Source organism: Dama dama, chromosome 21 (genome assembly GCF_033118175.1).
Source record: "Dama dama isolate Ldn47 chromosome 21, ASM3311817v1, whole genome shotgun sequence".
NCBI lineage: Eukaryota > Metazoa > Chordata > Mammalia > Artiodactyla > Cervidae > Dama > Dama dama.
In genome coordinates, this window is record NC_083701.1 from 26,476,849 (window position 1) to 26,491,301 (window position 14,453).

General features: G+C 47.2%; 1 protein-coding gene across 3 annotated transcripts in view; it reads left to right on the top strand.

Annotated features, from left to right (window-relative positions):
• CHD7 (chromodomain helicase DNA binding protein 7) overlaps positions 1 to 14,453 on the top strand; it is a 187,061-nt gene that overhangs the window by 50,781 nt on the left and 121,827 nt on the right. For all 3 annotated transcript variants that reach the window (XM_061123365.1, XM_061123367.1, XM_061123368.1), the window contains exon 2: positions 11,184 to 13,024. In XM_061123365.1, coding sequence (XP_060979348.1) covers positions 11,360 to 13,024 — 1,665 coding nt within the window. In that variant the 5' untranslated portion in view covers positions 11,184 to 11,359. The remainder of the gene's footprint in view (positions 1 to 11,183; positions 13,025 to 14,453) is intronic.

Genomic DNA, 14,453 nt, shown 5'->3' on the forward strand with positions numbered 1-14,453 from the left:
AGCTCAGGTAAGAAGTACTTAAAGCTAGAATTGGCTGATTGATTTTTTTTGGGAAATATGTGAGGCAGATCTTTACAGGTGGCTCTCAATGACACTGAAGAGTTTGGTGGTACAGTCAGACAGTAAAAGGAATGTGCTATGAGCGTATTGTAATCTTTTTGTAAACAGACATAAGGTGTGAATTTACTTACTTAGAATAATATAAAGAGTGTTTCATTAAGTGTATTTTCCCCGTGGCACACAGCTCATTGGGGAAAAGGCTCAGATTTCAGGGTAATGAGGAGAGGGGTCAAGTTAGGGCTGAGCCTTTGCTCTGGGTGCGGGAAATACACACATACAGAGTTTGTGGATACAGCTTTCATCTTTTATTATATGCAAATATGAGTGAAGACATTTAATTGGCTAGAAGAGGTATTAGCTTTATTTAGCTGCACATAGTGGATAGTTTAAACAATAGTTGTGTGTGTTAGTTGCTCAGTTGTGTCCGCCTCTTTGCGACCCCATGGGGTGTTGCCCGCCAGTCTCCTCCATCCATGTGATTCTCCAGGCAAGAATAATGGAGTGGGTTGCCATTTCCTTCTCCATAAACAGTAGTTATTTTATTGTGATAGTTTTTGATAATGGTTTTGATTGGCAAATAGTTTTATGGTGGCATTGTGTTGATAGAATCTGCTTGTGTTCATAAGTGTACTTATGGAAAAAATTTCCAACTTTGTTATATAAGTCAGAATGATTATGAAATAATGCAAACTGTTTGCTATATATTCCAGCCTTAATTCCATTTCCTTCATCAAATATAAGCTTTTAAAAGAGTAATACTGTAGTCACTGAGTAAGTAAAGTTTGTTTTCTCCCATTTTTTGTCTGTAGATTTACCTTTTTGAAACGATGTATGGTTTCCCAAAATACTCTTTAATTCTCTTCCAAAGCCCTTCTCAACCTTCCTTAACAGTTCTGTTTCCCTTTAATATTGCTCATTTCCCTGATGGAAATTTGAATTTATGTAATTCCTTTGTATTTCTCCTTTGCATGTATATTGTTACCAAAAGGAGTTGTGTGTGTGGCGGGTGGAGGGGATGGGGAGAGCCCTCTGGTTCAAAAGCCAGTAAACAGGCTAGGTTGGTGGAAAGGAAAGTTTGCTTTATTTCAGATGCCGGCAACTGAGGGGGAGGGTGGTGGACATTGTCCGAGGGCCTGCTCCCGCCCTGACAAGCAGGGCATGAGAGCTTTTATAAACATAATGGGGTGGGGGGTGCTCCATGCAGAAATAGTACAGTCATCTCTAACGGTCATCTTCGATTGGTCATGAGTTGTCTGACTAGCATCATCTTGGTTGTTTTAGGTTTAGTTAATTTTAAGTTCCGAGATGCACTTGTTTCCATTTTTTTTGCGGTCACTTCTTGGAACTGTGGCAGCTCGTGTCCTGGGTACAGTCTGGTCATCGTGTAGTTAACTTCTCCACCTGGTGCTTTAGTTTCTACAAGACAACTCACAGGATATGGCTCAGAATATTATCTGTAGCCCTTGAGAAAGAACTAAAGGTCCTTGACTATGCTTAATGACTATATTATTATTTAGTCCTTAGACAGTTTTTTTGTTTCCATATTTTTCATTTTTCTGATTAAACTTATTCTTTGACTAAAGTTTTTCACAGGCAAAAGGCATGCAGAGGACATGGTTGGGGGGCAAGGACTATATGGTGCTGCTCCGTTTCAATATGGCATCTTAGGACACCTCCAGGTTACCCTGAGACCTCTGCCCTTAGTTGGCCTGGCTGTGTTGTTGTTTAGTTGCTCAGTTGTGTCTGACTCTTTGCTATTCCATGGACCGTAGCCAGCCAGGTTCCTCAGTCTGTGGGGTTTCTCAGGCAAGAATACTGGAGTGCGTTGCCACTTCCTTCTCACAGGAGATCTTCCCAACCCAGGGGTTGAACTTGTGTCTCCTGCATTCTTTACCCTCTGAACTACCAGGAAGCCCGGCCTGGCTGTGAGCTCAGGTTGATGGGTAAGGCTCCCTTCTCATCACATGTGCTCTGTTCTCAGAGGAAAATAGATAAATTATTTTCAGCTGTGGTATTGCTGAAGGTTTTTTTTTTTTTTTTTTTTTCCTTTTCCTTGAAGGAAAAGAACGTTGGAGGTGTGTGTCCGAGGAGATTGTTTAACTACACTCTGTCTCCCTACCTTTCAACCAGGCTGAACTGGGGTACAGTTTTAAACTCTCTGAAACAGGATCCCCCTTAGAGCTTTCCAGAACCTTTTAAAATGCAAAAGCATGCAGGAAATTGCCAGATCAGTTGGTTAATCAGTGACAACTGCAGTAAGTATACAAGAAGCGAGATTCTTCCAAGAGCAGTTGGCTGTGCACTGTCTTTTCAGCCTCTCAGCATGTTGCCCTTGGCGTCCTCCTGTGACTCAGGGTCTCTTTACAGGGGCAACCCTGGATCAGGTGGTCCCGGGGAGCCCCTTCCTTCCTTCTCTCCTTTTTTCACTCCTTGTAGGCTTGGCCCCACCCAGATGTGTGTGTCTGTGTGTGCACACCTGTGCGTGCCAAGTCAGTAGCTTGAAATAGGTCTAGAGTGAGTGGGGAAATACATTTTCAAATGCCACTTTTTTAAAGTGGGTTGATAAGAATGTGGCATCATTGCCTTTATACACCAGTCAAATTTTGTTTGTCTAAACTACCCCAGGTTGTTTTACAGTATTCAGCAAGACACACTAAGCAATCACCACATGTCATAAAATTTGTGTTACTCTTCCTTTAGTCTGCCTGCACATACCCTTGCCAAGTGGGTTGAAGTACATTTCTGAAGTTGACCTTTTCCCCATCCCAAATAAATCACACAGAATTTCCATTTTCTTATTTCTGGACCTGGTTCCTCTTCATTTGCTTTCCCCTTTATCTACAATACAATTAAGGTAGCATTAAAAAGATAAGGGATAGATCGACATACTTCTTTCACATAGATGTTTGCCTGTGTGGACATGGGGTGTGCAGCTCTGTACTTGAACATTGTCCTCACCCCTTGTCTGCATGTAGTGTTGCTTATTCGAAGTGTTACTGGGACATGAACTGGTCTGTCGTGGGGCACTCCAAGCTGCACGTGGCAATATCACCATGGATGTGTTCTAGTGTCTGCAGTGAGATGAGCAGTTCAGCTGTCTTCTCAGTGGCCTTAGTTCTTGGAAGGGATTAATTTCAGGGGTGATGTTTCCATGTTGAATCACAGGTAGTAAAGGTCGCTCTCTAAAGGACATTGATTCTTCTGCTTTAGTGGGCAGCTTACTTATAGGATACTCTGCGTCTTTTGACCAATTTAGAAAAGGAAAAAAAAAGTGCCGAGACTGGGCACTTGGTATAAACTGTGAGATGAGTGCTGTTTAATTACTTGCCTTCAAAGAAAGTTTATTAGCCCCAGGACTCTTACATAGAAAAAAAAAAAACCCACCTTTATCTGAAAGGCAGCTCAGAATGTCCAGACTCCTCAAAGTTATGTAGAAATAACTGAAGTATTTCTGCAAGAAACCTGTGAAATAGGGTGTTATGTAACATAGCATTAGATATTAATGTTAACTGCACTTTTTTTTTGTCTTGCAAAAATGATTGTCAAGCAGGTGGACGGATGTATCTTGAAAATTAAACCACTTTTGGATGTCCACTGTTTGTAAACCCTTACAGATTGAGACTTGTCACTAAGGGTTGTTCCTAGTCCTTTAGATGAGGTCAGTCTTGTTTCTTTGTGGGTCACGAATGCCAGGACATGCTTCCCTTAAATATAAGATGGCATGTCTTTGTTTTACTTGCGTGGTAATTCTTTGAGACCTGTTACCTGTTGTTGAGGGCCTCCGAGGTGGCTCAGTGATAAAGAATCCACCTGCCAGTGCAGGAGATGCAGGTTCCATCAGCACAGTCGGGAAGATCCTCTGGAGAAGGAAGTGGCAACCCACTCCAGTGTTCTTGCCTGGAGAATCCCATGGACGGAGGAGCCTGGCTACAGTCCATGAGGTAGCCAAAGAGTCAGATGTGACTTAGTGACTAAACAACAACCTGTTGTTTGTGGTTCCTTCTTAGTTAATCAAGGAGAATCGCAGCTGTAGCTCAAGAGGCACTCAGGGTCTGTGAGCAGGACTTCCCAAACTTCCACAAGTGCAGGAATCACACGGGTGCCTCGTTAATAACACGCAGACCCTGGGGCAGGAGGTCAGAGTGGGCTCAGGATTCCGCATGTCTCACCAGCTCGCAGAGGGTGCCGATGGTCCCAGTGTCCTGCTTCAGCGGTGAGGCTGCAGTCTGCAGGGGGAGAGGCAGGTAGAGAAACCAGAACAAGGCCTGCTTGGTGCTTTTGTAGCTCCTGCGCCAGCGTGGTGGGAGTTCTAGGGAGGGCTTTGGACTCAGCCTGCAGAGGGAGGGCTGAAGGGCAGGACACGTCCCAGGTAGGCGGTCACAGCCGAGGGGTGCGGAGGCAGGTGTGGAGGTGAGGCAGGTGTGAGGAGGTGGCCAGTTAAGTAAAACACAGTACTGGCACTGCTTTGACGGACCTAGCCTGGGTACTGGTGAAGGTTTCGGGGCGGAGGGAAGGGAACTGGGGAGCAGAGGATGGGGAGGCCAATGGGGTCTGATCACAGAGTGCCATGCGGTCTGCTGGAGCCTTTGGGTTCCATCCCGGGAGCTGAGGAACCGCTTTAAGGCTTTTAACCGGGGCGAGAGAGGACTCATGGCATGGCCTCGAAGATCCTTCAGTCAGCCTGTGAGCATGTTGAGACCCGACTCCGGAGAACCCTCAGCCTTAAGGTTTTATCCTTCACCAAACCACCACGCCTGATTACATCAGAAACAGCGTGAACCGGAGGAGGCAGTAGACAGTGAGATGTTTGAGAGGAGCATCCCCAGGTTAGATGGGCAGGGTGTCCACAGGGCTTTATTAGGACAGCAGGCTACCTGGAACAGGGGCCTCGTCTGCTCCTTCAGCTCTGTTACCCAGTCTCTATTAAATGCTTATGCAAAGTAGGTCCTCATTAGATATTTTTTAAATGAATGAATGCTGGGAAGGATTGAGGGTGGTTTTCCGTCATCTGGCTGGGTGGAAGAGGTGGGTGGAGGCAGCTGAGCCACACAATGAAAAATGTGTCTCTTCAACTATTATCAGCAGCGTTGGAGGCTACCTAGTGATATAAATGGATATAAACACAGCTCTTATTTCCTGTTTTTGGTTTTATTTTTCATGTGGTTCTTGGACTAACGTAGACTTCACATCCTTTTTCATTCTTTCTGCATCTTTTTCTTCCAATAAAATAGTTAATGAAAATAATACACAAAGCTACCAAGAAAGGGAGTGGCGTAGATTTTTGGTTGTTAAAATTAAGCTTGCAAATACTTTATTTAAGCACAACTATAAGTGAAGAGGGCTTTGAAATTAATTATTCTTAAGTGTCTGAATTTTGTGTAGTCGAGAATCATTCCTCACTTAATAAAAATCATTTATTAAGAAATAGAAATATATGTTGGTATATATTACAGAAAGGATAAATTTTATAATTAAAAGTTAATTAGCATAAACTATGGTATATGGAAAGAATACTATAAATTTCATCACAAGGGGTAGGTATGGACCTTTGAAAAAGAACACTAATCTCTGAGCAGGAGAAAATATTTTTTCATCAAAGAGAGTTGCTACTATTTAATATGGTCTTCGTCTAAGAACATTACCTCTAGGAAGAAAACTCTGTAGCTTTGCCATCCATAGTATTTTCTGCCCTGATAGAAGTGTTCCCTGTGTGCACTGCAGCCACCAGCCATGCCGGCCTGTTGAGCACTTGAAAGGCAGCTTATGCGACCGAGCAGCTGAATTTAGAATTTTCTTTAGTTTTTATTCATTTAAATAGCAACACGTGGCCAGTGACTGCCGCGTGGTTCAGCACAGTCATGGCCTGGACACACAAATGAGGGAGAAAATGTGGTCTTGCCACAGGGGTGGGGGCTCCAGGAACGGTGTACTTTGGTCCATCCAGGAGGCAAACGAGCTGACCGGCGGGGAGCTGATGCTGGTCACTTGGAGGTCTTCCTGCTGCTCCATCTGGGTCGGTGTGTGGGCTCAATGCCTCCTCCCACATCAAGCGGCGGCCTGGGCAGGCCCCTGCTTTCCCTGGCGGTTGCTGGGGGCCCATAGCATGGTGCAGGGATCACCGTCCACAGACCTGGTGATGGAGCTGGAAGGACTCTCTGTGAGGAGCAGCCCAGCCATTTGGAGCCTACTCTGTGCATCCCTGCTGTCGGCTGGGGGTCCTTCCCCACTCTGATGTGATCTGTGGTCTGAGACATCGACGTGGTTGTGCTGAGGGTGGGGAGGTGCCTTTTTTTCTGCCGCTCCACACTCCCTTGGAAATGCTGGCAAGTGCTCCCCTCAGTCCTGAGAACAGCAATCAAATTATGTCGCAAACCTCAGGCTCCTGGGAGGTGGGGGAGAAAAATGCAGAGAGAAGGAAGCGCATCAAGCTGTGTTACACTAAGGTGGTCACTGGCTCTACAGGGCAGCTGACTTCACACTTGCCCCATGGGTTGGATTCTTATGAAAAAGTGGGTGGCACCCGGATGGCATTTGACTGCCACAGCTGGATACAGAGTGGTTGACCTGCAGTGAGCATTTTGCCCGGGGAAAAGAAAGGTGTTCTGTGTTCACCTCTCTCCTGTCTGACTTTCCAGGTCACTGAGACACCAAATTAACACCTGACGACACAGACGCCATCCTACCTGAACCAGAGCATGGCAGTAAATTGTTGTTTATGCAAGCTTTGGAAAGTCAGAGATTACCTTCAAAATATTAATATGTATTTTCAGACAGCTCGTTTCTTTCATTCTGGTGTGTCTTACTCCCTGCTTTTGTCCACCCCCCTTTCCTGGGTGCTGTTTACTTGCTTTTTGGAGTTGCTAGTTTGCATCCTACTTACTCCCCAAAATATTAACCAGTAGCCTCAATATGGTGCTAGAATGGGCTTGCTTCCTAAACGTTACAGACAGTATAAGTGAAAATTTTCTTGAAAGGAAACTCTCTTCTGTTTGGTGGTTTCAGCAGTTATTTTAGTGACCAATCTCTGAATAAATAGGACCCCGTCTAAGACCTTTAATCTTTTGCCCTTGCTGACATTTCATCTGTACATTTTTCTTTGGTCTTTGGGAACTGTTTGTCGTTAAAATATTTTGTATCAGAGGTTTACTCTTCTCAGTCCATAGAAGTGTTCTTCATCTGTAAAATGAAGAGAGGCTTAGATTAGGAGATCTGCAAAGCACTGGCCAGCTCTAAATTTTCATCACTGGTTGCACAGCAAGCCTCAGGTCAGGTGTCCACGACTCCCTTAGCTGGGCTGTCTCCTTGTGCCTCTCTTCACCCCAGACACACCCCCAGATACCTTCTGAACTCAGAAAATACTTGCTAGTAGGGTGCTGAGCAGAAAGACCTGATTGTGTCCTCATTATAGGTGTCTGTACTAAAATGTATATAATATCAGACACAGTTAAAGCACTTGTCATCATGAATTACCAAGAAATATTTTGTAAAATGGTATCCTAAATTTTATACCATAACCCATGAATCTTAATTTTTATTTAAAAAGTTTTAAATAAACTTTAAAACTACAGATGAATGTAACCTCGAAGAGGACAAAAGGGAACTTTGTTTTTATTTATTATTATTATTATTTGACAGCTTCAGGTCTTAGTTGCAGTGTGCAAGATCTTTTAGTTGTGGCAGGCAAACTGTTAGTTGCGGCATGTGATATCTAGTTCCCTTGACCAGGGATCGAACCCTAGCCGCCAGCACTGGGAGTACAGAGTCTTAGCCACTGGACCACCAAGGAAGTCCTGGAACTTTGTTTTTATTCACTGATACACCTCTGGCAGTTGTGATCAGTGCCTGGATCACAGTAGGGACTCAATAAATATGTTTTGAATACATAAAACATGATTTGAGATTTAACTTGATTTTCACTTAAAGCCAAATCAAACATAAATACATCTTGAAAATTTATTTCTGAAGTGATAATGATGAGAATTATTTGATAACACTGATAACTTGTATTTCTGTTTCTTATTTTTAATAATTATACCTGTGCCATCTTGTATGGTGGCTGTTGCACCCATGTGTACCTTTCTGATTTGAAATGTGGCTCTAGTAGGAATTAAGAAATACTGTATGTGTGAAGTATATATTGGGTTTCAAAGACAGTACTGAAAATGTAAACTGTCTCATTCATATCAGTTACATGTTGAAGAGATCATATTTTGCATATGTGGGATAAATAAAAATTATTAAAATTAATTTCACTCTTTTGGGGGCTACTTTTTAAATGTGACTACTAGAAAATTCAAAGTCACCTATGTGGCTTCGTTGGACAGTGGTGGTGTAGACACAGAAAACGTAGACCGTGAATGGAGACAAGGGCCAGCCCTCCTGAAAGGAAGCTTATATGAATATCTTTGATAGGAACAAAATTAAGTGTTGCAGCTGTGACTTGGGAAAAGTGGGCATTCAAATGGTCTTGATCAAATTAAAAAAAAAAAAAGACCAAAATAAATTAATTAGATTAGCTCAGATCAGAAATATGAAGTCCAGCTACCAGATGGATTCCTCGCATAGTCGCCAGCAGAGTGAGTCTCGAGGTCAGGAAAGGGGCAGGCTGGGTGGTGGCTGCCCCAGCAAGTGCAAGTGGTTACCAGGGGCAGACTGGAGGCATAGTGTTTGGGCTCCTCTGCCTGGACTTCACCTGCCTGGGGCCGCAGCTCTGGTAGGTGGCACATTCACTGTGCCCCATAACTGCCGTTTTCCCTGCTGCTGGGAGGTGGCCCCTGGGTGGGAGGAGCAGGGAACCAGAGACCCAAGTGTTGGGTAGGATTACTCGCAATGTGTGTTCTGCTCTGTCCCTTCCCTGGCCTGAAGGCAAGTTCTCTTTCCCTTTCTCCTTAGCCTTCTAAAGTGAGTGCCAGCTCCCGGCTGCCTCTCCAGGCCGGCAGTGTGCGGAGTGCGGTGTCCCAGGTCATCCACTCCTCCGGGCTCTTTTTCCCTAGAGGCTAGCAGAGAACCCCATACAGTCCTCCTCTGACATGTGGAGGGCCTGGGAGGATGAAGCCATTATCTTATAAAATAAGGCCATCCAGGACATGCAACTTAGACGCTACCTTCCTTAAGCTAATTTGAAAGGTTATTTTGGTAAGTGGTTAGTCTGCACGGCTGGTTTAAGCTATTATCAAGTCCATTCCTGTATTTATTTCCTTGAAAGTCAGAATGAGCCTTGAATAAATGAAGACTGACTGCGTAGGCTTTTTAGGAGTAAATTCAATTTATAAATATTTGTTTCATTTGGCACTGGAGATTTCGACTGCTCCTGAGTTTGAATTTTAAAGCAGCTGTGTAGTGAAGCAGCGTGTCTGTAAATAAAATGGCTTTCATGCTCACCTTATTTCCACCCGTCTGACCCCTGTTTTTGGAGAAAGTAGATCAGAAAATTCACGGCAGTTAGCGGCCAAGTGAAGAGACCTTTGGCTTCAGCTGACAGCTGTCGCCTGAGCACTGCCGACCTGGAGACCCTCTCAGGTGTTCTGTCTGTAGCTCTGACAGCGTGCAGGAATGCTGTTTACATTTTCTGTAGGAGAAGATCCCCCCCTTGTTGGGGGCGTGTTAGAATAGGACGGGTGGAATCTGAATTTCAATCTGTCTTGGGGTGAGTTCTCAACAGTGCTGGAGGTGCTGGCCAGCCCTCCAGCCGGCCCCTTTCCCATGCTTATGTGGATGGGTGTCAGTAGGATTTATGGCCAGGCCTGTTTATAACATCCCTTTTGAAATTCTTCAACAAGATACTGTTTTTTCAAGTTGGGCAGTATCACACAATGCTTCGTGTGCTTATGAAAGAGGGGAAAAAAATGAGTTAAATTCCAAAGATGTTTAAGATTTTGGACATTTTTCCTATGTGAATTAGTTCTTTATTAGGCCTGTCGATTTAATTAGCATTGAAAAAAAAAAACTTTCCTGTTTTGATTGTGGAAACATTGTTTAAATCCATTATTTTCATCTGATACAGAGTCCTTAGGAAGTGTTTGCATAAAGCACAGAGTGTTACTTAGTATCCACCACGTGCTGTGACCCTGGGATGCAGATGGGCCGGCCTGCTCCCCGTTACCCCACCTGCTCTGGCCTGCCTGGTCCCAGAAGAGGTCAGGGCGAGGGAGAGGGCTGCAGAGACATTTTGAATTTTATTCTGTTAAAAGTTTCAGTTTTGAACAGTTTGGGTGAAGGCTTTCTGTCTCTACCAAAGAGAACGGTCATCGTCTAGAAACTGTCCGTCCAACTAGAGTCTGTCCGAGCAGACACACGGTGGTCCATTCCTAGAGCCTGGGGCTGGTGGGTGAGTGATGAACCTGTGGTGGGACTTCCTCTGGTGGGGGTGAGCGGGGGATGCTGGAGAATGAAAGTCTTCCTTCCGGTCTCTGTCTGGCCTCGTCTGTTTCTGCCATCAGATTTAAGGAAGTGATGAGTGGTCACACCACCTGCAAGCGGGCCTTCCAGTATTTTTGCCGCCGCTGTCTCCTTCGACGTCCCTGTTGCCATTTCCTTGTTGGTTGTATGTGGGCCGTAAATATCCAATTTGTACGAAATGACTGATTTTGGTATTTGTATAATCCTCTAGTCAATTTAACTAAGTTGAGCTTTTCACAGCCCTCGGTGCAGCGGCTGCTCATCTGATTACACTGCTCAGGGGAATAAGGTTAAGGGCGGGCTGTTGGTAACCGGAGCATTTCCAGGGCTTTAGTGCAGCAGATGGGCTGCTTGGCGATAGTCATGCATCTGCTGGCCTGCTGTGGCAGCTGCTGCTGCTTCATGTTGTGTTCTTTTGTTCTGTTCCATCCAAGAATGGAACGCGAGGAAGTGTAGTGAATGGATTAATTTAAGGTTAAGGTTAGTGTTTGCTTGCTTTCTAAGTAACCGATCATAACAATGCTTCTGGTAGAAGCTGATGAGTTTCTCTTAAAGTGAACTAGATTTATAAAATACGGCTCAGCGAGGGGGCTAGATTAGTATTGTTGGTTGAGAACAAATTCAAACGCGTAAAATGCTGGCAGGTTTTTTTTTTTTATTATTATCATTTGTCCCTAATTCTTTGTTTTCTTCCTTCCTCTCCACTACCTCCCGATCCCTTCCAGGACCTCGATCCAGACTTTGCCTGACACTGCAGGGTCCAAGAGAATTAAAGAAATATGGAGTGACATGAAGAAGATTAGTCAGGATTATAGGCTCTGAGGACAAGCCCTCAGTGAAGTGAAGCACAGACGAGCTCCCGCGCTCTGGTCTGGAGGAGCCAGCCGTGTGCTGGGAGAAGATGGCGGATCCAGGAATGATGAGTCTTTTTGGCGAGGACGGGAATATTTTCAATGAGGGCCTCGAAGGCCTGGGCGAATGTGGTTACCCTGAAAACCCCGTGAACCCCATGGGTCAGCAGATGCCTATAGACCAAGGCTTCGCCTCCCTGCAGCCTTCCCTCCACCATCCCTCCACCAACCAGAATCAAAGCAAGCTGACCCACTTCGATCACTATAACCAGTACGAGCCGCAGAAGATGCACCTGATGGACCAGCCCAACAGAATGCTGAGCAATGCCCCCGGGAACGGACTGGCTTCTCCTCACTCGCAGTACCACACCCCTCCCGTCCCCCAGGTCCCCCACGGGGGCGGCGGGGGCGGCGGCGGCGGGGGCCAGATGGGCGTCTACCCGGGCCTGCAGAACGAGAGGCACGGGGGCCAGTCCTTTGTGGATGGCAGCTCCATGTGGGGCCCCCGGGCCGTGCAGCTGCCCGAGCAGATCCGAGCCCCCTACCAGCCGCCGCCGCCGCCGCCTCCGCAGACCCAGCCGGCCCCTTCGGGGCCCCCCGGGCAGGGCCACCCCCCGCACCTGCAGCAGCTAGGAGGTTACCTGGCGCGGGGGGACTTCTCCATGCCGCAGCACGGCCAGCCGCAGCCGAGGATGGGCCAGTTTCCCCCGGGCCAGGAGGGCCTGAGTCAGGGAAACCCTTTCATCGCTGGCCCCGGCCCGGGCCACCTGTCGCACGGCCCCCCGCAGAGCCCCGGGGTGGCCCCGAGCCTGCGCCACGCGGTGCAGCCCTTCCACCACCACCCCCCCACCGCTCTCCATGGGGACTCGGTGGCCCACAGCCCCCGGTTCTCCCCCAACCCCGCTCCGCAAGGGGCCGTGAGGCCGCAGACCCTCACCTTTAGTTCTCGGAGCCAGACAGTCCCCTCACCCACTATAAACAACTCAGGGCAGTACTCCCGCTATCCTTACAGCAACCTAAATCAGGGATTAGTTAACAGTACAGGGATGAACCAGAACCTAGGCCTTACCAATAGCGCTCCCCTGAACCAGTCCGTCCCGAGGTACCCCAGCGCGGTGGGATTCCCGCCCGGCAGCGCCCCAGGACTCCTGCACCAGCAGCCCGTCCACCCCAGCGGCTCACTGAACCAAATGAATGCGCAAACTATGCACCCTTCGCAGCCTCAGGGATCGTACGCCTCCCCGCCTCCCATGTCACCCCTGAAAGCGATGAGCAGCAGCGCGGCGGGCACGCCGCCCCCGCAGGTGCGGCCCGGCAGCGCCCCCATGGACGTGGGCGGCTACCCGAGCATGCCGCACCCGCAGCCCGCTCACCAGCCGCCCGGCAGCGCCCTGGGGCTCGGACCGAGGAGCCTGGGCCCACGGAGCCTGCCGCCGGCGCGCCCGTTCCTGGGCATGTCCCCGGCCCCGCACCTGAGGCCCAACGGCTGCCCGGGTGTGGGCCTCGCCGACCCACAGGCCGTCCAGGACCGCCTGCTCCCTGGCCAGCAGCACCCCGGGCCGCAGCCGGCCTTCCAGCAGCTGCCCAGCTGCCCTCCGCTGCAGCCCCACCCGGGCCTGCACCACCAGTCTTCACCCCCGCACCCGCACCACCAGCCTTGGGCGCAGCTCCACCCCTCGCCCCAGAGCACCCCGCAGAAAGTGCCTGTGCCTCAGGTAAGGGGGCGGGGCCCGGCTCTCCTGAAGTTCCCTGTAACTTTGGGGAACGCTGCTTCACTTCCAGGTCCTTTGTCGTCTTGTAAGCTGCTCCAGAATCTCTCTTTTTTCCCTCTATTTCTTGTTCAGTCGTATCCGACCTTTGTGACCCCATGGACTGCCGCACGCCAGGCTTTCCTGTCCTTCACCATCTCCTGAAGTTTGCCCATGTTCATGTTCATTGCATTAGTGATGCCATCCAGTCACCTCATTCTCTGACACACTCTTCACCTTCTGCCCTCAATCTTTACCAACATCAGGGACTTTTCCGATGAGTTGTCTGTTCGCATCAGATGACCAAAATATTGGAACATCAGCTTCAACATCAGTCCTTCCAGTGAACATTTAGGGTTGATTTCCCTTAAGATTGACTGGTTTGATCTTCTTAGGGTCCAAGGGACTTTCAGGAGTCTTCTCCTACACCACAGTTTGAAGGCATCAATTTTTCGGCATTCTGCCTTCTTTACTGGTCCAGCTTTCACAACCTTATGTGACCACTGGGAACAGCATAGCCTTGACTGTGCGGACCTTTGTTGGCAGAGTAACGTGTCTGCTTTTCAAACTGTCTAGGTTTGTTATCTCTTTCCTGCCAAGAAGTAATCGTTTTCTGATTTTATGGCTGCAGTCACCATCCTTCTATTAGTTCCTTAACTTACTCTCTCACTTAGTGGCTTGTGCATTTATCCACTTTTTCAAAAAAATAAATGAATAAATCTTGAATCCTCCTGTCCCAGGACTTGTGCTGGAGCTAAGAGTGCATAGAAAAGCCAAACCCAGGTCCTGCATGCAAGGAGCTCTGTTCTCATTGCCAGTGGGGAGGTGGATATTGGACCCAAGTGTTTTTCCCTTCTCTTTATTCTTCTATGCTGTTCTCTCTACCCCTCTCTCCGATTTAAAAATACACTGAGCCTTGGTTTCCAGCACCGTTTCATGTGTTTGTGGTAGTGCCTCCCACCTCTTTTAGGAAATCATTATTTTTAAATAATTTTTATCAATCATATTTTCAGTTCAGTTCAGTTGCTCAGTCCTGTCCAACTCTTTGCGATCCCATGGACTGCAGCACACTAGGCCTCCCTGTCCATCACCAACTCCCTGAGTTTACCCAAACTCATGTCCATTGAGTTGGTGATGATTTAATTAAAAATTATAAATCGTATTTTAATAAATATTAAATTTTATTTTGTTGTTATTTTCCCTACAACATGTGGTCTTCTGAACCAGCTGTTGAATGTTAGTTTGAACTTAACTTACACCCTGCAGAAAATCATAGTAAACGACAATCCACAGAAAGGGTTCAGTCTCATAACAGATTTGGATACCTAGCACTGAAAGCAGAGGTCTTCCTTTTTGTCGGCTCGGATTTCATCTTACAGAATTTATAAGCAGACAG